At 37.2% G+C, this 27,782-nt stretch overlaps 1 protein-coding gene across 2 annotated transcripts in view; it reads right to left on the reverse strand.

Moving 5' to 3' along the window:
- The window catches only part of LOC144979644 (geranylgeranyl transferase type-2 subunit beta-like), a 25,137-nt gene extending 5,696 nt beyond the window's left edge, over positions 1-19,441 (reverse strand). Inside the window, exons 1-10 of one of the 2 annotated variants that reach the window (XM_078926470.1) lie at positions 18,821-19,441; positions 11,096-11,167; positions 9,502-9,609; positions 8,365-8,562; positions 6,556-6,661; positions 5,397-5,449; positions 3,283-3,393; positions 2,697-2,808; positions 1,906-1,994; positions 1,077-1,151 (exon numbers count right to left, since the gene is read on the reverse strand). In XM_078926470.1, coding sequence (XP_078782596.1) covers positions 1,077-1,151; positions 1,906-1,994; positions 2,697-2,808; positions 3,283-3,393; positions 5,397-5,449; positions 6,556-6,661; positions 8,365-8,553 — 735 coding nt within the window. In that variant the 5' untranslated portion in view covers positions 8,554-8,562; positions 9,502-9,609; positions 11,096-11,167; positions 18,821-19,441. The remainder of the gene's footprint in view (positions 1-1,076; positions 1,152-1,905; positions 1,995-2,696; positions 2,809-3,282; positions 3,394-5,396; positions 5,450-6,555; positions 6,662-8,364; positions 8,563-9,501; positions 9,610-11,095; positions 11,168-18,820) is intronic. The other variant, XM_078926469.1, reaches the window with a different exon arrangement.
- Between the last annotated feature and the right edge of the window lie 8,341 nt (positions 19,442-27,782).

The following is a 27,782-nucleotide window of genomic DNA, read 5'->3' on the forward strand; positions in this document are numbered from 1 at the left end:
AGACAAGTTATTGGGGTACATTGGACAGACAAAATCAGTAATGAGGATGTATATCACAGAGGCAGAGTACAACCAGTACGCGTATAAAGAAACAAAGATGGAAACTGTTCGGACACATGCTCCAGCGAGATGAAAATATTCCAGCACGCACAAACCTCAATGGATGATTACTTCAAACAAGGAGCCAAATACAGAGGGTGTACACCAACTTCACTTCCAATAACATTGAATCAAGATCTCAAAAAATATCAAATACATTTAGAAACAACAACCGAAGAACTGATTTCAACAACAGAAGGAACATCCAACTGCCTCAGAACCTTAGCACACATGATGACATTCTGAAGCTAAGAAAACTTGCACTAGACAGAGATTTATGGAGGCATTTATAAATGGATAATAGAAACAGACTGACAAACTCGAAGTGACGCACACATTCAAGGCAAGCGTCCATAGAGACTGCACAGCCATATTTATTTTATTTATTCCATAACACCCATTTCTCGAAAAGAAGCCAAATGAATCAAGGACACATGAATCCTATTCCACAATAATCCACAACACATACAGTTTTAATCAACGCAGCAAGCCGCCGTCAAAAGCAAATCAACCATTGCATCATTCATTACCTGCGCTCTCGTTAATCATTTGTTGTTCACAAAGACTAGCAAATGTCTAAAGTATAACATATGACCATATTAAAGGGAATAGGTGATGGTAGACTCAATACAATTGTTAGTTAACCGACTTTATATTCATTTGAAGACAAGGTGTGACTTCTTTTGTGTTCCTTTCAGTGGGAATTGTCATGTTCTTAAAATGTTTGCTGACGCTCTGAAATGGTTCCACTAACCAGCATGCATTCCGATTAACCGGTTAAATTTATATGTAGAAAGATTCTGTCACATACAAATCATTCCAACGAAGAGACTGTTCCGATAAAATGGCATTCCAAATACGGGCTTCGATAATATTTTTTTAAAGTACATTATTGGATATAAAGCTATCTAAAAGCTGATGTTTTTTGTTTATATATGTGGGGGTTGGGGGTGGTTGTAATTTACCCAAACACTCACCACATCTCCAGGTCTATCTGCAAAACCTCCCGTTTCCTCATCTTGGCATGCAAGAATGAACTCGACCAACTTTTCCTATTTTGGATAATTAAAAAATAGGAAGAAAATTATGGAGTGCATGATGTTAAAACAAGGGTTATAAATACTGTGAACATGATATAAGATTTTGATTGTTTTTATGGGTTTTTTTTTTTTTAGCACTAGCAACACTTGTAGGTCATTTCAGCTCCAGTAACAGGGAAGATGATAGATGAAAAGTAGTTCTGATATTAAAAGCACCAAAGAAAAATGAAAGACAAATTTAGGGAACAGAGGATCCACAGGCAATCCATCAATGCATCGATTTTGATATTACCGAAAAGTCCCATCCAGGCTCAAGCAAAGGATCCCACAATAAAGGATAGACTCAAATGCTTACAAATATATACAATAAAAACTATAATAGAATTTAACAGAGAGATGATTTTCATGAAAAACAAAATAACATCTCTTTAAAAAACGGAAATGTATACATTTGACTGCCTCCCTCCCAGCTAAGGATCCCCATCAGGACCACGGGAAAAAGACGAGAAATCTCAATTCAGAAAAAAAGACAGAGAGACATGGAAAAGGAAAACAAATAAGGGGAATAAAAGATGCAGCAAGTGACCGCTCTGCCCACTATGGGAGGTTAAAAAGACCCCAACCATATAAGAAGAAACATATACAAAGTTAAAATCTATAAAATCAATGTTTGTTCAATTTTTATATGAGCAAGTATTTTTGGATTAAATATTGGCTTAGGATATGTTTTGAATACACGCAAGAAAGACTAGTAAGTGCTACTTACTTTATCAATCCAATGAAGTCGGCCAATTATTTTCAGGGATGCTAACACCCACCAGGAGTAACAAACATCTGGAAGTTTCTCTGGGCGACCTGGAAAAAAAAATCCGACAATAACAGGGTTGAAATCAGAGAATAATTTTGTGTGAACATATTGAATAGTTTGGGACCCAAAAGATGACAATTTTCATGACGAAATTATTTTTTAAAAGATTATTTATCGTGAATGAAAATTTATCAAATTTATTCCATTATCTTTGTTGATGAGAAAGTTAAATTATGATGTTGTTAAATCTTGTTCTCTGATTAAATGTTTTTTTTTGTTTTTTGTTTGTTTGTTGCTTTAGGTCTCTTCCAACACAATTGAGTTTATATGAGAGACCGCTGAAACAAAAAAAACAAGCAATCTAACAAAATAGTACAAATGTAAATCAAAATCATAACCAAAAGATATAAGCTAAATTATAAATAACCAAGAACAAACAGGCAGAGGATTTACAGGAAAAAAATATCCCCTGTCAAAAATACAATCACAAACCAAAGAAGCAGGATAGGCTAGTAAAGAGAAGAAGAAACGACATCACTATCGGATCGTACACCCATGCGAACATCATAGGTATATGATTCAAGGGTGATGCTCCCATCCAACCACCCTCTGATTAAATGTTAACATGACTAAAGAATAAAGAGGTCTAATTCAATTTTTTTTTTTTTAAAAAAGGACATCCAAATAAGTTTGTCTAAACCCCCTCACAATGCAGGATAAACCAACTTGTCTTTAAATCAAAGCCCTACCGTTTAGTCCTCCAGATGGTAACTGCCTCTCACATAACCACCAACCCAGCTGGTCAGCTTTCACATGATGTAAGCGACCAGTCACTGAGAGAAAACCAACACAGCAGTAAACCTGTGTAAAATCAAGTATTTCTTGTCATGATATATGGGATCGCAATGAAATTTAATGTATTCATTAACAGTGCTTTTAACATTAAAACAGTACAACAAATAATTGCTTAATTTATTAACAAAATTCAAAATAGATGTTGATATTGCCTAATTAGACAATCACATCTCATTCTTCTTCTCCTGCTCCTCCTCTTCGCTCTCTTCATCCTTTCGTGAGTATTTTCACGATCCCAGGCTTCAGACAGCCCCCACCGTTCTCTACTTTTCCTGTTATACCTATAAAAAACTTAATGCAAAGCCTGTCTTGTTGCATAACATTATGTTTAATGTGTACTTATTGCTCTTGAGTTTGAATGTGAAAATCAATATTAGTGTTGGGTAGGTATGACAATTTCGGGGAAAAAATCCCGAAATGCTCTGTAAAGAGAGAGTTAAAGAAAGGTTTATCTTTTTGCTTCATATCTCTATAACTTACCTGCCCAGAATGTGACTCACTACCAGGTCGACAACCAAAAGCCCCATCAAAATTCATACAAGACAGAACAAACTCTGTGGCTTTGTCAACATCTACGACATCCAAACGATTCTGTCAGAAGGAAATGATGGTTTTATTTTTTTTTAAGTAGTCGTTCAGAGCCAATAGACCCATAGTTTATCCCTGTTTCTATAGCGTGAAACAGACTCAATAGCAATTGCTTGCAACTCTTTGGCTAGGACACAAGTCTATCCCAAAGCACTTTCCACCAGATTTAATATACCCAGCTAGCAATTCATTATTGAGTGGACAGGGCGATTAGAAAAAAATCAAACAAAAAAACCTTGACTTCATCCAGGATTAATCTCAGTCACTGTGAGTGTGAAGCCACTGCTCTACAAACTGAGCTATCGAGACCTTGCACCATTTATAACTTAAGTTTAAATCACTTGTGACTCATTGACTCAAAACGCTATTGTGTCTGGATGGTTTATATATAAAAAAATTCTTAATCTAATAAATAAACAAATATTAGACTGGAGTTAAGTTTTTGTGTTTTATTGGGGGGGAAAATTAGATATTGAGGAATTGCTTGAACTGAAACACCCTAATGTTTCACATTCTAATCATTTTCACTTATAAATCCAATTTTTTTGTAACCTGATTTACCTTGACATAATAATGTACTTAGTTTATCCTGACATAATAACATTTTGAGGCAATAGGTCACATTTTCATAACAAATAAAGCTATAAATAGGCCTGAAGGAGAAAAATTTTAGGTCATGTCAGTGCCATTAAAAAGAAAGAAAATGGGATAGCCAAAAAATTCTAAAATTACAATTAAAACACCTATGAAAAAGTAAGACAAAGGGGAATTGGTTCAAATAGGAAACAGATATAATTCCAAGAGCATACCATAAATATACTTAGTTTGATATCACCTAAAAGTCTCATTTGGACACCAGCACATGATCCCAATAAGAAGAATACACTCAAATGTTTACTAACTATGTTCAAAACAAAAAAAAACTATAACTGTCAGTATATAATAGAGAGATGATTTACAAGGAAAAAATATCATCTTCCAAAACTAACAAATATACACTTGACTCTTTCACTCTCAGCCAAGCAATCCGGCAAGGGCCTGGACAAAACCAAGTAATCCCATTCCAAGACAAAGACGAAAAGCAACTCAGAATATAGAGATTTAGAGAATAAAAGATACAGCAAGTGACCTCCTATGGGAAGACAAAAGTATCCACACAGAAATTAAAAACAAATTCCCTTCATTCATCCTCAAGTGAATTTTTTTCTTCATGGTATATCTTGAGAAAAAACCTGAGATATTCCAGGCATCAGCAACATATTAAATTTTTTTATGACGGTAAAAAACAAGATGCCTTATGCGGGCTCGAATCTGAGTCTATACAGTAGGAGTGCAATGCCTTATCCTCTCAGCAATCTCGCCCTAAAATGAATAAAAAAAAAATAAATGTCAAAAAAGATAAAGATCTCAAAATCTTTTCATGTTTATACTCAAGAAAATGAACCAATGAAAAGCCAAGAAATGAACGGTGTGCAATTCCTCAAATCATTTGAGATTGACACCTACTTCAAAATGTGGACGACACTCTGGCTACTCAGTACGGATGATACTCTGGCTACTCAGTACTCTATACGAGGGTCACTAGATCAGTTTCAGGAATCGGGTATAAGGGATAATGGCATTACCATCAAATTTTCACAGCTTCTCAAAGTGCTCTTCTTAAGCTTAAATGCAACGTTTCATCCTCTTAAACCAAGAATCAATGCAGTTTTGCCACATTTCTGATGGTGTGGCTGAAATTTCATATCCAAGTGCCTTACGGCATCTTCAGGAGTCTCAAACTTAATCCAACAGAATGAAAATTTGCGGGATTTCCACTAAAGGATGATTTATGGTTTGCAAAAAAATTTTTTTTTAAATTATAGATCTATCTTTACTGCTTCTATTCGATTCCGGAAACTTATCTAGAGACCCTCGTATGAATGACTAATATATTCAAATGTTTGTGTCCTTATGTAACAAGAATTCTTGGTAATTTACCAGAGAATCCATTTTTTTGGACTCACCAAAAGAGTGAGACATGCTACAGCACAAAATGAAAACCTAGTGTCCACTTCACCTAAAAACAGATAAAATAAATTTTTAAAACATTTGAGTACATATACATTTGATGAAAGTGTCATGGTGGTTAGGTATAACACTATCAATATAACAATGCAAATCAATATTAACTTTTAATCCTATCAAATAAAAACGAGGAAATAATGATATCAAATTTTAAAACATTATTACCTCCTTGTTATATTGATATTCATTGCTGCTTGCTATTTCGAAAAAAAAAAATAAATAAAGGCATTTAATGGAAAGTCTAACAGATTAAATTAACATAGGTCTCAACTCAGAATGTATATAAAGGAGGAATATTTCTCTGCTTCCACGGAACGCACATTTTATCATAAATAAAATAGAGCAATATGCCCTTTTTTAATGACAACACTTATAAAATATAGAATTTTTAACATACAGACCATACTAGAAATAGGAAAAAAAATGTTAAAGAACTGATAAACATGGATAAGTCCCTTGCAACCCGACTGTTCACAATGAATTTTGAAGATGTATAGATATTATTGAGGGCAGCTGAAGAAAATAGAACAGGACTTGAAATAGTGGAAATTTGAAACCCATGATTAAGCTTGTAAATAATACTGAAATTGCTAACTGAACATCAGATTATTTCGATCAGAAATGATCTTTTTTTTTTAAAGATTTTGATCATTAAAAATACTTCATACATATCTGTGTCAGTCAATTTATATAGAGAATGAAAATGAACAACAAGATATCAAATCAAGAATATCAACACATAACTGTTAAAAAAAAAAAAGAATAAAACTGAATATTGCGGGAATGCATTTGTAAATTATCAATGATAGGAAATATTTGTTGGGTTTGTTTGTCGGCTGAAGAAGTATTTTGCTCTTTTTTCAAGCTGTTATATTAATTTTTATTTATTACATAGAAAATTACAGATTTAAAAAGGAATCTGAAAATGCCATAATGCTTGCCCTCTCTCAACTTCCATTGGCCAAAACTTTTGGATATAAATGTGAGAGTCGCAGGTCTAAATTATGCTACAGGCATATTTGAAAATGAAAAACTAGAAACAAACAACTGAAGTTTCCTCTATGATGACTTAATTACAATACAATATCACTCCCTCACCCCACTTGTCACCGTAGAAACTGCCATCAGATTGCTGCAAACTTTTGACCCACTGAACAACGGCCTCTGTGTCCACACTATCCACAGCATCAAACAAATGGAGAATCTGAATTAGAACAAATTTCATGATTTGACAGACTTTTCAAAAGGCTAAAGTTAAAAAGGTAAACTAAAACAATAAATATATACATTTCTATAGTAATACATAATTCAATTCAAGGATGATGACTGCCTGAATATTTACTTAAGAAATATATTATTTAAATCTAATTCAAGGGCGATGACTGCGTTTAATTCTATATTTATCTTATCTTTCTTTTCTTATCTTTCTGTGATTAGATATAATCTCAATTGTTGGTAGCGTGGCTCAGCGGTAGAATCTTTGCTTCCTACATGAAAGGTACCGAGTTTGCTGCTATGCTGGGTGGCCTTGAGCAAGTTACCTCATCCTAGCTCAATTTGCCACATTGCACTGCGGCTGATGCCTGAGTTATTCCAGTCTTCCCTTGGATAGACCCTAGAGACAAATTTCCCCTATGGGATGAATAAAGGGACTTTCATTTTTTTTAAATTTTCATTTCAATCCAATCAATATGTCAGAAAAACAAAGGAAGAAAAAATATCAAAATGATGATTCAAGTTCAAGTTCAACATCTTTATCTGCAAAAGGCGAATTATCATCACTGCAGATTTTATACATTTATGTGGTGACTATCTCCATAATTGTGTTATTGAGTTGAAAGGTATAATAGTTGATCAAATTTGTTGTTGTTGGTAATAGCTAGGATTTCTGGTGGGAGAGTGTTCCATTCCTTGATGGTGCTTGGGAAAAAACTGCTTTTATATGTGTTGGTTCAGTATATTACTATATTTTACAAGTGTTGTCATTAATAAGGGTATATTGCTCCACTTTATTTATGATAAAATTTGCATTCTGTGGAAGAAGCCAGTTTAAATTGACGCTCAGTATAGTAGTTGTGGTTGTGATGTTTTTGTGGTGTGATGATGATGATGATGATGATGATGATGATGATGATGATGATGACGTGGTGGTGGTGGTTGTAGTAGTAGTGATAGATGTGGTGGTGGTGTTAGTAGTAGTAGTGGTAAATGTGGTTGTAGTAGTGGTAATAATGATGATGTGTTGTTGGTGAATGTAGTAGTTGTGTTAGCAGAGCTGCCAACCCCAACTGGAGTAAAGGTGTAATTTTAACTGAAAAAAGGTGTAATTATGAAGGAAAAAGGATAATTGTGGAAAACAAAGGCATTATTAATAAAGATATATCATCACAATCATCTGCAATCGCTATTGGAAGATTCCTCTCCACGATAAATTTGGTAAAGGCTACTTCTGCCCAAATAAAGCACCTGGTTTAGGCTTAAAAAAACATGATACGATAAAAGTGATAATTAAAATACAGCTTTCTTCCGTTTTCAATTAAATGAGATTCTGCCCGAAAAAAAAAAAATTGCTTAAGTCACCCACACGACAAAAAGGCGGAATGTGGAACATAAAAGCACTAACGCGTAATTTGATTTTAAAAGTGTAAAAATATGCCTTTTTGGTGTACAATTGGCAGCTCTGTGTTAGTGATAATGTGTAGTGGTGGAGGTGGTGTGTGTGTGTGTGTGTTGGGGGGGGGGGGATATCTTGGAGCAATATGGCCTCACTGGAATTTGACAGAAGCTGCTCATAACTGTTAATTTTTAAATCCAGATCAGATTTTTGTTTTCCCAGTGAAACTGGAGTTTTGGCATCTCTGTATCAGCTTTGTTGACTATCTAGTTATATGATATCCATGGCACTACCTGAATTGCGCTGAGTGTTGAAAGAAGATGGGGGTCATGACCAATGCTGCAACTAAAACCTCCACATTCATGCTGGCATTTTTGTACAAAGTCAATGACCTCTGACTTGTCCATGCGGTCAAGCTGCCCTGCTAAGGCCATGGAGGTCAGACCCCAGTACATTCCATTCATACGAAGGAACTCTGTCATCACATACTCCTGGAATAATGAAAACAAAAATAACATTTTACCAAAGAGCTTTTCAGCAGATTATAATACGTAGGTAGTTGGCTGACCTTTCCAATGAGCAAAACCCCCCCCCCCCCCCCCCCCGAATATTTTGCAACTTCAGCATTATTAGAGAGTAAAATAAAGGGAGTAAATGTGACTCATGTGAAAGATACAACACAATACTGAAGAAGACAAATGGCCGAAACATTGTTTACTGTGTGTTATATCTCTTACATGAGTCAAAGTTACTCCCTTTATTTGACTCTCCATTTTATTGACTCATTTAATTTAGGCACATCTAGCTTTTGATATTTCTGAATTATTGCGATGTTTATGAAGATGATGTCAATAATGATGTGTTTTCGTGGCTCAGTGGTACAGTGCCTCATCTTGACACATAAGTCAAGCAGCGTTAAGTGTGATAAGTAGTGAGATGGGTGTGTGATCATGGAAAATTCTGACCCAGACGTTATATCCTTGGGTGAAGGCACTGTGTACGCATTATGCCACTCAACTCAGGTGATTGGCTATAGGCAAGGATGGATATTGTAAGAGTATTAGTACAAAAGGATGCTTAACAAGTGATTGGTACTGCATGAAATGGAAATATGGTTCCATATGGTCTGCTGAGGGAATAAATGAAACATTGTGAAGCGCATTGATCATGATGAATCCTTGGAAATGATCTAATAAGTTTATGACAAAGATGATTGTGATTTTAATGGTGACAATGTGATTGCTATTGAGATACATGATATATAAGATAACAATTATGGTTGTGGAGGTTGTGAAAATGATAGTGATAACAGCAATGATGATGATGATGATACTGTTAAAGTTGATGATTACGATGACATAATGACACTTATGGAGAAGGCATTGGTTAGATGTATGAAGGAATTTGACATAAGGAAAAACAAATCTCACATAATCATCTTTCTTGTCACCATATTCTGCAATGTAATCCGCATGCTTTTGCAGAAGAAGAGTCTTGATGGCATTGCTGGAGATAACAACATCTTTAACTGGAGTCCCCTACATAAAAATACCAATAAGAAAAAGAGGAAAGATCACAAGAAAGGAAGGTAAATAAAGAAAAAAAAAAGAAAAGAAACAAATAGGCCAGAATGTTCAAGACAGTCAATAATTTAACACTATCATCACTCATTTAAGCCACAAATGACAAATTGTTACAAGTTTCTAGAACACAATTCAAACACCACGGAACAGTTTAGAGATAGGCTAATTTACTACTATCGCACACAAATACACCCTGAAATGTAAAATATCAAGACATCTACATTTTCGACAATACACAAGAGGTGGTTTGCAAATTAAGAAAGAGGATGCGAATGAAGAGTAAGAAGAAGAAGAAGAAGAAGAAGAAGAAGAAGAAGAAGAAGAAGAAGAAGAAGAAGAAGAAGAAGAAGAAGAAGAAGAAGAAGAAAAAGAAGAAGAAGAAGAAGAAGAAGAAGAAGAAGAAGAAGAAGACATCATGCACACTTCCTAACAACTACCATAGGCACTCATTTTGCAGGTGTGAAGATTTAGCCAATCCTCTGCATTATGAGTTAGTTACTGCATAAACTCATCTACCGTAGATGAAGAGGTCATTGGTGGGTAATAAGCAGAATATCATTATATTTTTCCATGTCGTGTATGTTTATTTTTATTCTTATTATTCCTCTTCTTCTTTTTCCCCCTAAAAAAAAGTTATCATTATGTATGAAATCTTTAAATGATTTTACATAATTATTACCACCATTATAATTATCATTATTTTTATTATCATCATCATCATTATTATTATTATTATTATTATTATTATTATTATTTTTATTATTATTTATTATTATTATATTATTATTATTGTATTTTATTATTATTATTATTATTATTATTATTATTATTATTATTATTATTATTATTATTATTATTTATTATTATTATTATTGTCATTGTTATTATTATTATTATTATTATTATTATTATTATTATTATTATTATTATTATTATTATTATTATTATTATCATTATTATCATTATTATTATTATTATTATTACTGTTATTATCATTATTATTTTCGTTGTTTGCCTTGCTTTATTATTGATTTTACTTATTTGATTTGTTGATGAAAATATATTATTCTTGTACGAGTTACATTGGCAATTGCCTAAAATAAACGTTTTTAAACTTAAACTTGAACTTGTATTATAAGCACTTATGTGACTTGTCCCTATGGGTATCGTCAAGACTCGTGTTCCTCTGGTATATAGCACATGCAGAGTGCAAATGACATTCTTAAAAACAAAGATATTGCTAATAAAACATGAAGCTTTTTATTTCACTCAATTCTTCTATTGACAGACAGGATTAATTTTAATTTAAATCATAATTAAGTAGAAGAAAAATTGAACTTTGCCCAAATAATAAGCAGTCCTCCAGAGTTGTTGAGCCCTTGGAGCCAGAGTTTACTCCATTTCTATAGTTTGAAATGGACAAAAGCAATCGCTTGCTAACCTTTGGATACAACAGTAGTCTATCGCAAAGTACTTTCCACCAAGTCTGACAGCCTCAGCTACCCGATCACTTCTGGGTTAATAGGAAAGGGAGGGGGGGGGGGGGGGGTAAGTGTTCTACCAACTGTAGGGACCCACTGCCCATAAATAATGTTCGACAAAAAAAATCTGTTTCTTCCCTTCTACTCAAAATCAATGCATATCGTGACAAAAGGTGAAAAAAGAAGAAAACTTTGAATGTTGGTCTTTAACTTAACACCCATTTTTAATGGTATTCACCTCCCATTTTCACAGCAAAGAGATGATAAAACTATCATTGATTGTCGCACAGTCAGTCCTGATATCTACACAGATCATTTATTGAAAGATTCGCTGAAATGAAAAGCGAATGATAATTTCACAAAAATTAGCCAAAAGTGCGATATTGGGAAAATCACTGGACAGGCTAAGGAGGAAATCCCTCCTCTGTCACTAAAATCACAGATTTCTGCTGATCTGCAGAAAACCATCAGGACTACTAAATGGTCTTGTCTATGAAAAATGGAAGTCTACTATCAAATTATTATAATGAAATTAATCTGAAACCAAAATGAGTTGAGATATCAGTTACGAGATACTGGTAGAGTGAACTACCCCTTAGCAACAACAGCTTTGCCACCAAAATATTAGAAATATTCATAAAATTATAATACTTTACTAAAAAAAAAATTCTAACATTCACAAAATATAATTGTGCGGCTATGTGGTCTAGTGGTATGACACTCGCTTTCAGATCAGAAGGTCCTGGGTTCGAGCCTCGCGCTCTGCGCATAGTTGAGTCTTTGGAAAAGGTTCTTTACTCACATTCTCTCACCATACTCAGGTGTAAAATGAGTACCTGGCCGTTAACAGCGTTGTCTTTGTCCGAAAAATTGTAATATCGCCTAACAGGCGGCATGTCCCGTCCTACATGTTAACTGTTGCTGTTGGCCAGGGACCCCTTGTAAATCGCTTTGAGCAAATTTTGTGGATATTGCACTATATAAAGCTCAATCTTTTAATAATTTTTTTTTAAAAGCTCAATAAATAAGTAAATAAATAAATAAACAAATACGGAGATGCACTTGCTACATTTAATTACAAGTGGTAAAAGACATTAGCAGTGAGACTTTTTTTAAACAAGATCAACCAATCAGATTATATGATATGATATCGTGCCAATTGTGCATTAAAAAGTGTGTTCTGAAAAGGTCAAGGTAGTAACACACTAATTAAATTCCTCTGAGCTCTTTTTGTTTGAAAATAATAACTTTATTAAATTTACACATTTGGTTGGTTTAGAATATTTGGAATCTACTTTAAATCAGAAGTGAGAATGAAGAAAATATTAAAATGAAAGAGTAAAAAAGTGACAATAAAATAATTTTGAAAAGGATTCCAAATGTGACTTTTGAAACTCATCCAGGAATATCCAGTTAATGGGAATGTTTGGATTTTTTTTTTTTTTTTTTTTTTTTTTTTGGGGGGGTTTTTTTTTAGACAGAAGATGAATTTTTAACTTCAAACTAATAAGAAGGGGCTAGAACTAGAGAGCCGCGCCATTAGCGTACCAACCTCCTTTGAATGTCCAATTCGCCTTGAGCACTCATTCATGTAAAAGAGAAATATTCTTTTTTAAAACCTACCTCTGTTTCAAAAACTAGCATCTTTCAACTTCTAAGAAACATTTTGATTTTTCAGAACTTTAGTTCGTTAAAAAATACCGGCCAATCTGACCCGTTGAGTCGAATGATAACGAAATTTTGTTGTTCACACGGTTCAAAGGAAATGCCGTAAATAAGCATTCATGGACTTCCTGTGTTGTTTTTTATAGTGTCATTTGACCGTTTTGAGAAATTTGTCGTCTGCTACAAATAATTAGACCGGTGGGGGGGAATATTTTCGTTGGAGCAGAAAAAAAGTGAGTATTATTTCTTGTACTTGTAGAGAGGACTAGGGTCCACAACAGCAGTCAAGTTGATTGAATGAAAGAAAAAAAGGCCTTTTTTATCTGCCGCCACCACCACCACCGTAAGAGTGGAATGGGGGGGGGGGGGGGGGGGGGATGCATGAAGACGAAAGGGAGACGTGTCAGTCGCTTGGTGACCTTGGTGACGTAGAGCATGTCAAGGATGCTTGCAGATGTTCTTAACCCCTTAACAGCGAAGCAAATTATTTGCTTTTAGATAATAGTTTGCTTTTATCTTTATTATTGTTAACGGGGAATACAGCGTTTCCACCAAGAGAGCAGTCAGACTATTGCAACTCGGACTTCAATTGTCTATAATCGTTTTGCCGTTACTTGTCTTTTGATGAAAGAGGATTTGGTGTTAGGTCAAAGATCGAATTTCACCTCTAAAGGGTTGCATTGTTACTGGGTTTTCCCTCTCCCTCCGCCCCCCCCCCCCCCCTTTTTTTTCTTCTTTTTTTTTATTTTCAACTTAATATTGTTGATTGTTATTTCCTTTTTTATGATTAGTAAGTGCGGTAGGAGTCTCACATGATGCAGGAGTACTGCAATTAACACTTTGCCAGTGACACTGCTTTTTTGCTTTCAAATAATAGCCTCCATTTATATCATTTTTTAACGCAGAAAAAAAAAAAAAAATTTCCACCATAAGAGCAGTAAGAATATTGATAAAAAGCGCTTTGAGCACGTTGGGTGGTTATTGCTTTATATAAAAGCTCAAGTTTTTAAATTGTATTACTGTTGTTTGCCTTTTGATGAAAACGGTGAGATTTTATTTTTGGTCCAAGTAAGATTGATATTCGCCTTTAAAGGGTTAAGTTGTTTTTTGTTTTTTTTTCCAGGTTTTTTTGTTTTTTTTTTAAAAATGCAGATACGCTGCTTCTTCCTTTTTTTTTTCTCAACTGGCAAGCTATCGCTGTACTTACCCGCATGGCTTGCACACACAAAAGGATACATCTAGGTCACAAAACGATACATCCAGGTCACAAAATGAGACAACTAGGTCACAAATCAAGACATCTCTGTTTCGTTTGTGCCAAGATAGCAAAACAAACCAGGTGTCTTAGAGTTCGAAAAAAACTTTCCATAAAAGACTTGGTATTTGCAAGACCCTCAGAAACCAATTCCCGATACAGCTCTTGTGCACAGTAACTTTGACCTTGATTTCTTTCGTTCCCACCCCCACAATTCCACTTATTGTGTGTTATAGGCAGAACATAAATAGTTGGGCTGCCACATGCATGACTAAATTGGTCAAAGAGAGAATCTATACTTTGGCATTAGACACCCATTACCCGATGTCTTGGTTTTTAATCCTAGCCTAGTTAGAGAAAAAAAAATCAATCATACATGTATTTGCAAACAGCAAAACGTTTTCATTTTACAATGAGGATGGGAAGGGGAAGGGATAACACTATGACAAGAGAGAGAGAGAGAGAGAGAGAGAGAGAGAGAGAGAGAGAGAGAGAGAGAAAGGGAGAGAGAGAGAGAGAGAGAGAGAGAGGGGAGAGAGAGAGAGAGAGAGAGAGAGAGAGAGAGAAGAGAGAGAGAGAGAGAGAGAGAGAGATGGGCGAGGGGGGGGGGGGGAATGAGGGGATGGTAAGGGGGAATGGGAAAAGATGAAAGAAACAACGGGTTGCCTGATGACGTAGATCAAAGGAGTGTTAAAGTTACAGAGGTGCTTCACGGTGCGTACTTCGTGAAATTTTAACCTCTTACAGTGACACTGATTTTTTTTCTCCAGATTGCTCATGCAAAATAAATCGTTTCCACAAATAGAGCAGTAAGAGTATCTTTCGACTCAGGCTTCAATTAAACTATAAATTGCAAAGCTTGTCTTTTAATGGTAACCTTAAGACTGGAGTTTGGGGAGTGTAAGATGGAATCTTGCCATTAATGGTTAAAATTTTGTCGTGAATAGATTTTCACATCTCATTCACGATGAAAAACAAAATAAATAAATAATATGCACAAGGCATGTATCTCCACATGAGTGGGTAGTCGTCACCGAAGTGGGTAGTTATGCGATTAGTCCGGGAATGTTCGTCCGGTAAAAGAAACAGAGTCAACACTTGACTAATTTCAATCAAATATCCATTATCCATTTCGAAGTAAAAAGAGCTTGGAAAATGAAGGCAACCCCGTTTTTATACCCCCTTGTGATATCACAAACTCACGGGAAGAAACAACACACAACAGTGAATGGAACTCACCATGACACCCAAGGTTACCCAGCATGAGAACAATTCACAACAACAACTTAATAGCCAAACAACAACAAACTGGAACACATTGAACACAACAATATACGTTCCTACAATTGTTTTGACTTTTTTTAAATAACACACACACACACACACACACAAACACACGATCTGTCACGACAGCAAGGACCATCTATTGCTCGTGTTGCAACGGTAAACCAGTTTAACGTGTACGTAGATCCTGAGGCTAGATGCCCCGTTACCGTGTACATGGGCACTCCCAAAAAAAAAAAAGGGAGAGAGAGAGAGACACACACACACAATCACACACACACACATGGAGTCTCACATCCGCTACGAACTAATTTTGCGCACCAATTTTTACTGCACTTATGCACCAAATTGCATACCTATCTAGGGACACTTTTTTCCGTATCTTTTTCTCAATAAACTTTTATAAAAACCTTTGTTTTCTTTGCGACGGCACCTTGTAAACAGACGTAAGCCTCCACGATTTCGTGAGGAATGAATCATGAAAAAATTTACGATATAATTTCAAACACAACTTTTGAAATTTATCAAGGATTGTCCAGTACCGAATGTTTTTTGATAGAAAACAAATGCATCTTCAAATCGAAAATGCTTTTGACGGTAATACCAGGACAAATCATTCGTTTGCACAGAAAAATCAATAAAAAACTTACCGCTAACCGTCAAAAGCAGTTTAGATTTGAAGATGCATTTGTTTTCTATCAAAAAACATTCGGTACTAGACAATCCTTGATGAATTTCAAAAGTTGTGTTTGAAATTATATCCTAATTATTTTCATGATTCATTCCTCGTGAAATCGTGTGGGTTTCCGTCTGTCCAATGGTTGGTGCCTGCCGCGCAAAACAAAGGTTTTTTAAAAAGTTGATTGAGAAAAAGATACGGAAAAAAGTGTCCCTAGATAGGTATGCAATTTGGTGCATTAGTGCAGTAAAAATTGGTGCGCAAAATTAGTTCGTAACGGATGCGAGACTGTGTGTGTGTGTGTGTGGGTGTTTGTGTGTGTGTGTGAGAGAGAGAGAGAGAGAGTGTGTGTGTGTCTCTTTTTTTTTTTTGGGAGTGCCTACGTACACGGTAACGGGGCATCTAGCCTCAGGATCTACGTACACGTAAACTGGTTTACCGTTGCAACACAAGCAATAGATGGTCCTCACTGTCGTGATCGCGCGCGCTCGTGTGTGTGTGTGTGTGTTATTCTTTTAAAAATCAAAACAATTTTAACCATTAATGGCGAGATTCCATCTTACACTCCCCAAACTCCAGATCTTTGTCTTAATGTTATCAAAGACAAGCTTTGCGATTTATATTTATAGTTTAATTGAAGCCCGAGTCGAAATATACTCTTACTACTGCTCTCTTGGTGGAAACGATTTATTCTGCATAAGCAATCTGGAGAAAAAAATCAGTGTCACTGTAAAAGGTTAAAATTTCACGAAGTATGCACCGTGAACACCGCTGTAACAATCCTTTGATCTACGTCATCAGGCAACCCATTGTTTCTTTCATCTTTTCCCATTCCCCCTTACTATCCCCCCCCATCCCCCCGCCCACCTCTCTCTCTCTCTCTCTCTCTCTTGTCATAGTGTTATCCCTTCCCCTTCCCATCTCAATGTAAAATGAAAACGTTCTGCTGTTTGCAGACACATGTATGATTGTTTTGTTTTCTCTCTCTCACTAGGCTAGGATTAAAAACCAAGACATCAGGTAATGGGTGTCTAATGCCAAAGTATAGATTCTCTCTTTGGCCAATTTAGTCACGCATGTGGCAGCCCAGCTATTTATTATGTTCTGCCTATAACACACAATAAGTGGGATTTTGGGGGGTGGGTACGAAAGAAATCAAGGTCATAAGTAACCGTGCACAAGAGCTGTATAGGGAATTGGTTTCTGGGGGTCTTGCAAATACCAAATATTTTATGGAAAGCTCTTTCGAACTCCAAGACGTCTGGTTTGTTTTGCTATCTTGGAACAAACGAAACAGAGATGTCTTGATGTGTGACCTAGTTGTCTGATTTTGTGACCTGGATGTAAGGTTTTGTGACCTAGATGTATCCTTTTGTGTGTGCAAGCCATGCGGGTAAGTACAGCGATAGCTTGCCAGTTGAGGAAAAAAAATGAAGAAGCAGCGTATCCGCATTTGAAAAACAAAACAAAAAACCTGAAAAAACAAAACAACTTAACCTTTTAAAGGCGAATATCAATCTTACTTGGACCAAAAATAAAATCTTACCGTTTTCATCAAAAGACAAAAAACAAATTACAATTTAAAAACTTGAGCTTTTATATAGGGCAATATCCACCCAACATGCTCAAAGCGCTTTTTATCAATATTCTTACTGCTCTTATGGTGGAAACGTTTTTTTTTCTGCGTTAAAAAATAATATAAATGAAGACTATTATTTGAAAACAAAAAATCAGTGTCACTGGCAAAGGGTTAATTGCAGTACTCCTGCATCCTGTGAGACTCCTACGGCACTTGCTAATCATAAAAAAGGAAATAGCAGCAATCAACAATACTAAGGTGAAAAAAAAGAAGAAAAAAAAAAAAGGTGGGGGGGGGGGGGGGGGGGGGGAGAGAGCAAACCCAGTAGCAATGCAACCTTTTAGCGGCGAAATTAGATCTTTGACCTAACACCAAATCTTCTATCATCAAAAGACAAGTAACGGCAAAACGATTATAGACAATTGAAGTCTTGAAGTCCGAGTTGCGATAGTCTGACTGCTCTCTTGGTGGAAACGCTGTATTCCCCGTTAACAATAATAAAGATAAAAGCAAACTATTATCTAAAAGCAAATAATTTGCTTCGCTGTTAAGGGGTTAAGAACATCTGCAGGCATCGTTGACATGCTCTACGTCACCAAGCGACACGTCTCCCTTTCATCTTCATCATACAACCCCCCCCCTCTCCACTCTTACGGTGGTGGTGGCGGCAGATAAAAAAGGCCTTTTTTTCTTTTATTCAATCAACTTGACTGCTGTTGGACCCCAGGCCTCTCTACAAGTACAAGAAATAATACTCACTTTTTCTCTGCTCCAACGAAAATATCTACCCCCCACCGGTCTAATTATTTGCAGCAGACGACAAATTTCTCAAAACGGTCACGTGACACTGTAAAAACAACACAGGAAGTCCATGAAAGCTTATTTACGGCATTTCCTTTGAACCGTGTAAACAACAATATTTCGTTTTCATTCGACTCAACGGGTCAGATTGGCCGGTATTTTTTAACGAACTAAAGTTCTGAAAAATCAAAATGTTTCTTAGAAATTGAAAGATGCTAGTTTTTGAAACAGGGGTAGGTTTTTAAAAAAAATCTTTATATTTTACGTGAATGCATGCTCAAGGCGAGTTGGACGTGCAGCGGAGGTTGGTCGGCCAAAGGCCCACCTCTCTAAGTATTGGTAACCCCAGCGCAGCTCTCAAGGCCTCCCGATTCTAATCAATACCTATCAATATCAATATGAAAATTTACTCCAAAACTGACCATGTATTTTCTAATGTTAACTTGAACTATTTGAACCAAAATCAGATGGCTGAATGTCTCTTCAAACTTTTTCCTTCTTTTTGTTTAGGACCTTTTGTTTAATCAGAAAACGATATAATTCTCAGCCTAATGATGATGATTATGAAAATTTCTGAATTATGAGTTTGTAGATAACTTGTAGTTCAAACAGCTGATATTAGGAAGGCCAAATGTTTAATTTTGATCAAAAAGAGCTCTACACTGATTTGGATTGCCAATTAGGCGTATGTAATGCCAATTTAAACCAAACCAAAAAAAAAAAAAAAAACAAATAAAAAAACAAAATTGGCATGAAAATTTTGGGTTTGGCATTAATTTTGGTATTGACAAATTAACACTAATTTCAAAGAATATTAAAATGGATATTCATAAACTGGCAAGATGGTGTATTTTTTTAAACAATTGACTTGAGATTCTACTCATGGCTTAAACAAAATAATAACAAGAAATAAAGTGAGTAGGGAAGTGCCAGAAGACAACAGAGAATAAAAACTTCACGGCAGCGATGGGGGCTGAAATCCGCGACCTTACTGGTACGACAACTCCGCCTGGCTGGGGAGATTGTGACTTTAATATGAGCTATCCACGCCCCCCCCCCCCCCCCCCCCAAAAAAAAAAAAAAAAAAAAAAAAGAAAGTCTATCGAGAAAGTTTGATATGGTCAGTTAAACTTGAAAAGGGAGACCTTCCGAAAGCTCATCGTGCTAAGGAAAATAACCCAAATTAAATATTCCCTGTACTAATCCTAATTAAAGAATACAACCTATCTCGTACCTTTAACTAACCCTAATAGGATAAACAAACACCCTATCACCTTTACTAAGACTAATAACTAACCATAATATTTAAAAAATCATCCGACCTCGAGCTAACCCTTATAGAAAAAAAGAAAGAAAAAAACAACAACCTAGGACTGCTTTGCACTACCTGTCAAAACTTCACAAATCAAAATGGCATCAGCAGCTTCTTATGCTTCTCACACTACTACTACTATGTTATGACGATCGACCCAATCAGCGAAGTCCGGTCCACATTCGTGCACCGTCGCGAACCCACCCGGTAGCATCGTCACAACACACCGTTCAACTAGATGCTTTGCGGTTTCGGGTTCTTGCCCACATCGGGTACATGTAGGACAGGTGGAAAGTCTCCACTGATGAAGCGCACTTGCCGTGAGGCAGCTCCTCGACCGAAGCCGATTTTTACTGGTATCGAAGCCTGGTAACTTCTCACAAAGCTTAGAGGAGTGTATGTCCCCACCCCCACGAGGGATTGAATTCGTCCAGACCGACTTCCATCTCGTATATGCATCTCTGTCCGTAGTGAAGGAAACTGCGTACAAGGGTTGCCGGGACTTATTTCGGCTCGAAACGGGGCGTCGTCCATAATGCGCTTCAGAGGGGTATCCCCATTCCCTCTCTCTTTGATCTTAATTTAGCCAGTTCTCCGTAATCGTCTCCCTCCGGACATCGGGGGGCTGGATTACTGCCATTATCGGGCCCCATTCTCTAGGCGTTGTTGCTAGCGTTACTGACACTATGTGCATCGACTTGCGAAGTTTAACATCTACCTTCTCAACGTTTCTGCTTCTACCCCACACTCGAGCGCAATACTCCGCGGTGGAATAGCATAGTGCCAGGGCGGACGTTCTCAGGAGTGCGTAGTTAGCGCCCCAAGTCGATCCCGCCAGCTTCCTCAGAAGACTGTTGCGTTTCTCTATCGTCCGGGCAACTCATTCGAGATGCATCCGATAGGTAAGGCGGCGGTCCAGCGTCACCCCTAAGTATTTTGGATGTGGCTCATATGGGAGTGGCTGGTCCCCGACGAGGACGTTCAGTTTGCGGGTGTGCCATGCACTGCATAGGTGGAATGCAGAGGCCACGGTTTTGAAGTGTTCATCTTCAGGTACCACTTGTCGAAGGAGGAGTCTGGTGACGTCCTCGCTGAGTACGCTCTCGAGAAGGGTCCACGCTTTACTTTGAGTAACGAGTGCCCAGTTGTCTGCGTATCCCTTTCTCTTTCATGAACTAATTATGGGATTTTAGGAAAATTAATCGCAAATTTTTGCAAAATTTTTGCACATTTTGCTGTTTTTAGCTTGCAAAATTTGGGATTTTTTTTTTTCAAAAAACCGCCATGTCCCTGAGGGACCCCATTCTTCAATTTCCTTACTTTACTCGTAGCGTCTCCCAGCGCGACGTGGAATTGTCTTTCCCCTAAGATTGAAGAGAACAACTTCAAGGTCTTTTTGCACCTTATGATCTTTGCAAGTTTGAGCATTAGCCCTTCGCACCAGACCGTATCGTACGCCGCTGATAGGTCTATAAATACAGCACCTGTTTGCTGTTTCCTCTCGAACCCTGCTTCAATATGTTCTGCAAGGGCAATGACCTGTTCCGTGGTGCACCTCACTTCCCTGAAGCCCGCCTGCTCGTGTGGCAGGGCAGCGTCTAGACCGTCCCCCATCTCTCCAACAATTTGTAAAAACAGCTCAGTAGAGATATGGGTCTGTAGCTGTCGGCCTCCTTCGCCGGTTTCCCGGGCTTCAGGATGGCAACTATCTTTGTGTGCTTCCACACTTGTGGGAGCTTTCCTTTTGCAAGGACGTCAGACATTGCCTCTGCAAGCCAGATGCGTCACCATATCGGGATATACGCCGTCTATCCCTGCTGCTTTACCGTTCTTTACATCGCTAATGGCTGCATCCACTTCTCGGGGACTGAACGGGGATGTCCATTCCGACTCCTCCGCAGGTAGCGAGTCCAAAATCGTACGGTACGGGTTGCGGACTCCGCGCTCAAAAGCAAAATTAGGGACCGGTTTGGTACGGTTCTTTAATATTCTTGGCAATTGTGTCTGCCTCACATTCCGGTGCAGCCTTCGCGTAATTCGGTCCGGATCCAATTTCTTTATCAGACGCCAAGCGTGGCGGCTAGAGTGTGTAAAGTCGAGACTTTCCACGGTCTCCTGCCACCGTTGTTTCCTTCCTTCTGCCAGAGAATGAAGTAGTCTATCGGCTGGGACTGGGTCTGCTGGTACTCCTTGAACAGCTTTTCCGACTCTTCCGCCCAGCAAGGGGTGTAGAATTTCCGTTTGCCCCGTGGAATAGAGCGTTGAGCGTTCTTAACCAGTAGCCTGTTAAAATGGTAATAGTGATCAACTTTTTGATAAAAGGAGCTAATTATAAAACATTTCAAGTTGATGTATATAAGTTGATCATAATTATACTTGAAATGTCTTTTAGAGAGAGAGAGAGAGAGAGAGAGAGAGAGAGAGAGAGAGAGAGAGAGAGAGAGAGAGATAGAGAGAGAGAGCGATATTGATAGATAGATAGATAGATAGATAGATAGATAGATAGATAGATAGATAGATAGATAGAGAGTGTGTTTGTGTGTACGTGTGTGTGTGTGCGTGAGAAGAGAGAGAGACACAGAGAGAGAGAAGGAGAGAGAGAAGAGAGAGAGATAGAGAGAGAGAGAAGGAGAGAGAGAGAGAGTATTGGATTTTATGTGCTGATCCTTCCATATAGTTATAAACCAATTGATTTTTACAAAGCAACACACGGACATACCTATGACAACTAACAGTCATGCACAGATTGTCATATCGATATCATCATTACTATGAGGGCTCTTTCATAATTAACCGAAAAATGCCTGTAAAATCCGCGTTTTTTATGCTATCAACAAAATTCTTGCACGTGTTCATACCTTGACTCGTCCTTCATTTCTCTACGTAACAGCCAAGTCTGTCGACACACTTCTGCCAACGCCGCACCATGGAATAGATACCCTCTCGGAAGAAATTTCCGTCAAGGTTTTGTAGCCATTTCCGCACATGGTCAACAAGCTCTTCATCGACATCAAAGCGCTTTCCTGCCAGCTCACGTTTCAGTGGCCCAAAGAGGTGATAATCAGATGGTGCGAGGTATGGACTGTGTGGTAGGTGTGGCAAAATCTCCCATCCATATTTCTCTAGCCAACCTTGCGTCAGTCGTGCTGTGTGGGGTGTAGCGTTGTCGTGTTGCAAAATGACCCCGTTGGCCAACTGCCCTGGCGCTTTCTGCGAATGGCCTCCCTAAGCTTGTCAAGAGTTTGGCAGTACCTTGCAGCATTGATTGTTTCTCCAGGTTGTAAGGTTTCGAACAGAATAACACCACGACTGTCCCAGAAAACAGTTCCCATTATTTTCTTTGCTGACCGCATGACTTTGAATTTCTTCGCGACAGGTGAGGATGGATGTTTCCATGTCATCGAATCTTGCTTTGTTTCTGGGGTGCAATGGTGCAACCAAGTCTCATCACCGGTGACTATGCTGTCAAGAAAAGTCACATCGTACCCTAGAAAGTCTCCGCCGGCATTGGCAGTATGCCCGTGAACCCTGTGTGAGCTCTTGCTTCTTCTCAAAAGTTCCCTGCAGATGTCCAATCTTTGTTCTTTATGATTGTCTGTCAATTGCTTAGGAACCCATCTTGCGCTGACTTTTCTGTAGCCAAGTTCATCAAATACAATTCTATGGGCAGAAGTTTCCGAAATTTCAAGACTGCTTGCTATTTCATGAAGTTTCAACCTCTTGTCTTGACGAATAAGCTCATCAACTCGCTTCACATTGTCTTCTGACGTCGCAGTTATCGAACGCCCTCTCCCTTCCCTGTCTGTCAAGTCGGAATGGCCGGCTTCAAACAAATTACACCTGTGATAGACTTGTGTACGGCTTATAACATGCTCACCATATACACTCTGAAGTTCTTTATGAATTTCGGTAGGATTCAGACTTTTGGCGTTCAAAAAACGTATGACAGCTCTGATTTCCTCCTTTGACCAAGTTTCAAGGTGGGCCGCCATCTTAAAAATCGTCTAGAAATTCATTGTGCAAAATGATGCACTTCATAATTTCTGGGAATATCCGTAAGGAAATAAGGAATATCATGTCGTTTACAGAATTAAAAAATCTCCACTGGTTGCTGAGCAATGGGCATTTTTCGGTTATTTCTGAAAGAGCCCTCCTATTATATCTTTTGGATTCGATTTTAAAAATGTCCTTATCCGTCCTTATAATCCTGAAGCTATTTATTTTCATTAAACAAGTAGCAGTCATGTACTCGATAACACTGTTAGTTTTATATAATCACTAATTCATATAATTATCTTATTTGAATACGATTATTATGGCCTAAATTTTCTGATTTGGGGTCCATTTGGCCCCCATGACTTGCAAAGAGAAAAATACGAGAAAGTCCTATTTTCTGATTTGGGGTCCATTGGCCCCCATGACTTGCACATAGTAAAATACTAGAAAGTCCTATTTATTTCTTATTTGAGGGCCATTTATCCCCCATGATTTTACTATGGAAAATGCAGTTAAATGTATATAGGCAATATAAGTTTGCATCATGTTGTTGTTTTTGTTGTGACATTATGCATCCATTTATTTAGTGACATAGTCGTGTCAATATGATCCACAACTTACTGTAGATGGCATCTACTTGGTAATTTTTTTTCCTGTTTGCTGTCCAATATGATGAGCGCCAGTTTCAGTTACCTACTTTTTCATCAACTCTAATCAAGAAACATTCAAGTAAGTACTAACTCATTACTTTTTCATTAGATGTGTGATGTATGAAGATTATTCTGACACTTATCCTATGTAACGAAAAATGAATTGATAGTATCGTTAATTTTATGATTGTAGTACCAGCTAGAATCGCCAAATATGAAATGATGAAACAATAATGGATAAATGAAAGCGCTAATATTCAATTTAATGTTTCTTCCAATACTTGCCTTACTTTCGCTTCTCGATTATCTTTTATTCTTGTGTGTACCCTACCTAACCACAGATTTGTTTGTAACTTCTTATGACAAGTGATTTATTTTCTTGTACCGTTATTCAATCTCTAGGTGAACTAAATTAGCTTAAATGTTTACATTATGTTTCAGTCATATTGTATTGATTATTGCTTTTGAATTTTTGAATTTGCTAAGTGATTTGTATGTTGCTGGGTGTTTTTTTTTTCAGCCATCCGTTGTGTGGTCTAAATTATGTTGCATTGGACATAAACCATGACGAATGGAGAACGTGTAACATCCTTGGCAGTTTGAATGCTCAGATATACATTGAGTTGCAGTCTGCTGGGGCAACCCCAGTGCATGAGGTAGGTATGTTACCTACTATTTATTAAAACTGAATGGTACTTATTACATTTATCTGTGTAATGTTTGTTAGCTCGGAGTTAATAGCAGGCATCATATGAAATCTAATATGTTTGCATTGTTGGCTAGTTACAACGGATAAAGTGTTTGTTTTTTGGGGTTTTTTAAAAAAAATTGTTTTGGGTTTTTTTGTTGTTTTTTGTTGTGGGTTTAAAGTTATTTCTCTTCACTCCCATGATACCTTTTATGAAAAATATTATGCTGATCTCCAATGAGAATCTGAGTTTCAATTCTGATTGTTAGATTGTCATTTCTCCAAACAGTAACAGCATTATCAAGTATGTTTCTATTGTATGAAATCTCATCTCATGTAGTTCCATATCTGAAGCAGACGTCGGAGGTCATCTTCCGCCAAGCTGATCTATCTCTTGCCAATTCTATTAAAGCAGCGCCACCTTTCTCAGCTTCATCTGTCCAAATTCTTATCCCTTTCAAATACGTTATTCTTTGTCTTCCTCTTATTCATTTTCCATTCATCTTTCCAGTCAAGGCGAGTATTTCCAAACCAGGGTGGCGGATAATGTGTCCTAAAAATTCCATTTGGCGTTTGATGATTTTTGTTATCAGTGATCTTTTTCTGTTTGCCATTTCTAAAATTTCTTCATTTCTTTTCCTTTCCATCCATGACACCCTCATCATTCTTCTGTAAAACCACATTTCCACTGCCTCCAGTCTTTTAACCATGGTCTTGTTTATGGTCCAGCTCTCACAACCATATAGCAGCACAGACAGTACATAGCAATCCAGGACTTTGATTTTTGTTTTCATGCTAATATTCCTGTTTTTCATAATTGTATGCAGCTGGTTGAATGCATTCTTCGCCATACCTATTCTTTTCTTTATTTCACAATCTGATTTTCCATTGGATGTTACATTGAAGCCTAAATATTTGAAACATTCAACTTGTTGTATTGTTTGTCCTCTGCTTGTTATTACACAGGCTGGTGGGTTATTATTTTTAGATACCGTCATACATTCTGTTTTAGATATATTCAGTTCCAGTCCCATATTTTCACTACTCCTGACTACAACATCCAGTAATTCTTGTAGTTCATGTTCAGATTCTGCCAGTAGAACCGTATCATCTGCATACCTCAGATTTGTTACATTCTTTCCTCCAATACACACCCCTTCTTATGTTCGATATCTCTTAATATCATTTCACTATAGAGGTTGAATAAATCTGGAGACAAAACACACCCCTGCCTAACTCCTCTTCTAATAGGTGTAAAACTGCTTAGTTCGTTGTCAACACGCATTGCTGCTTCTTGTTCCCAGTACAAATTCCGTAATATTCTTAAATCTTTACCATCAATGTCCAAGGATGATAGAATTTTGAATAGTTTTTCGTGTTGTACTTTATCAAAGGCTTTTGAATAGTCGATGAAACACATATACAGATCTTTATTTACTTCAATACATCTTTCCATCAGCATTGATAATGTGAATATTCCATTTCTGGTACCCTTGTCCTCAACAAAACCAAATTGCATCTCCCCAATTTCAGGTCGTATTTTATTTCTTATTCTTAGTAAAATTATCTTCAAAAGAATTTTTGTGAGGTGGCTCATTAGGCTAATAGTTCTGTGTTGTTCACAATCAACTGCCCCTGGCTTTTTTGGTAGTGCTATAAAAATGTATCGTTTCATATCAGTTGGCATTTTTCCTGTGTCATACACTTGATTTAGAAGGTTTGTGATGAATTCAATCCCCCATTCACCCAGGCCAGTCAAGGCTTCAATTGTTATGGCATCAGGTCCTGCAGCTTTTCCATTTTTCATGCTTTTCATGACGTTCCTAACTTCATCTTTCATTATAGAAGGCCCTTCCAGTTCTTTTATCATAGGCATTTCTCCTCGATTATCAAAAAAAAGTTCTTCAATATATTCTGACCATCTGTTTAGAATGCAGTCTTTGTCCATGATGGTGTTTCCACGCTTGTCTTTGATGCATCCACTTTTAGCACCTGATTTAGTTTTGTTTGTCACTTCTTTGATTTTCTGATGGAAGAATTTGCCATTTTTTTCTTTGCAGGACATTATATAGTGACATTGTTCATTTATCCAGTCTTCTTTAGCTTCGTTGCATTTTCTTTTTATCTGCCTGTTCAGAGTCTTGTATTTTTCTTCCTGATTTTTGGCCTTTCTTCTCTCATTCATTAGTTCTAATATCTCTGGAGTAATCCATTTCTTCTTCTGCAACTTAAGTGTGGTTGGAACATTTTCTTCTAATGATGCAGCAACACTGTCTTTAAACTGCTCATATTTCTCTTCTATATCTGTTAGTTCTCCAAGCACTTCAAACTTGTTTCTTACTGATAGTTCAAATTTTTCTTGTATCTTCTGTTCCTCCCGGAGAATGTCTAGTTGGTATTTAGGTTTAGCCTTTGCTCTTTTGCAGATTTTCAATTTAACTCGTATGGGGCATAGCACAGGTATATGATCGCTGTTACAGTCAGCCCCGGCATAGATTTGGCATACAAAACCGAGTTTCGGAAACGTTTGCTGATGAGTATGTAATCTATTTGGTTTCTCACTCCATCTCCAGGACTTTTCCATGTCCACTTCCTTCTATTGTGGTTTGTTGACCAAGTATTTGTGATTGTCAGATCATGTTGACGGCACCATTGAATAAGACGATCACCTCTGTCATTTTTGTCTCCCAGACCATGTGGGCCCACAATATCTTCTATTCTTTCTCGGCCCACCTTGG

The sequence above is a fragment of the Berghia stephanieae genome, chromosome 9 (genome assembly GCF_034508935.2).
Source record: "Berghia stephanieae isolate SIO BIC M18660-M18661 chromosome 9, UCSD_Bste_1.3, whole genome shotgun sequence".
Lineage (NCBI taxonomy): Eukaryota > Metazoa > Mollusca > Gastropoda > Nudibranchia > Aeolidiidae > Berghia > Berghia stephanieae.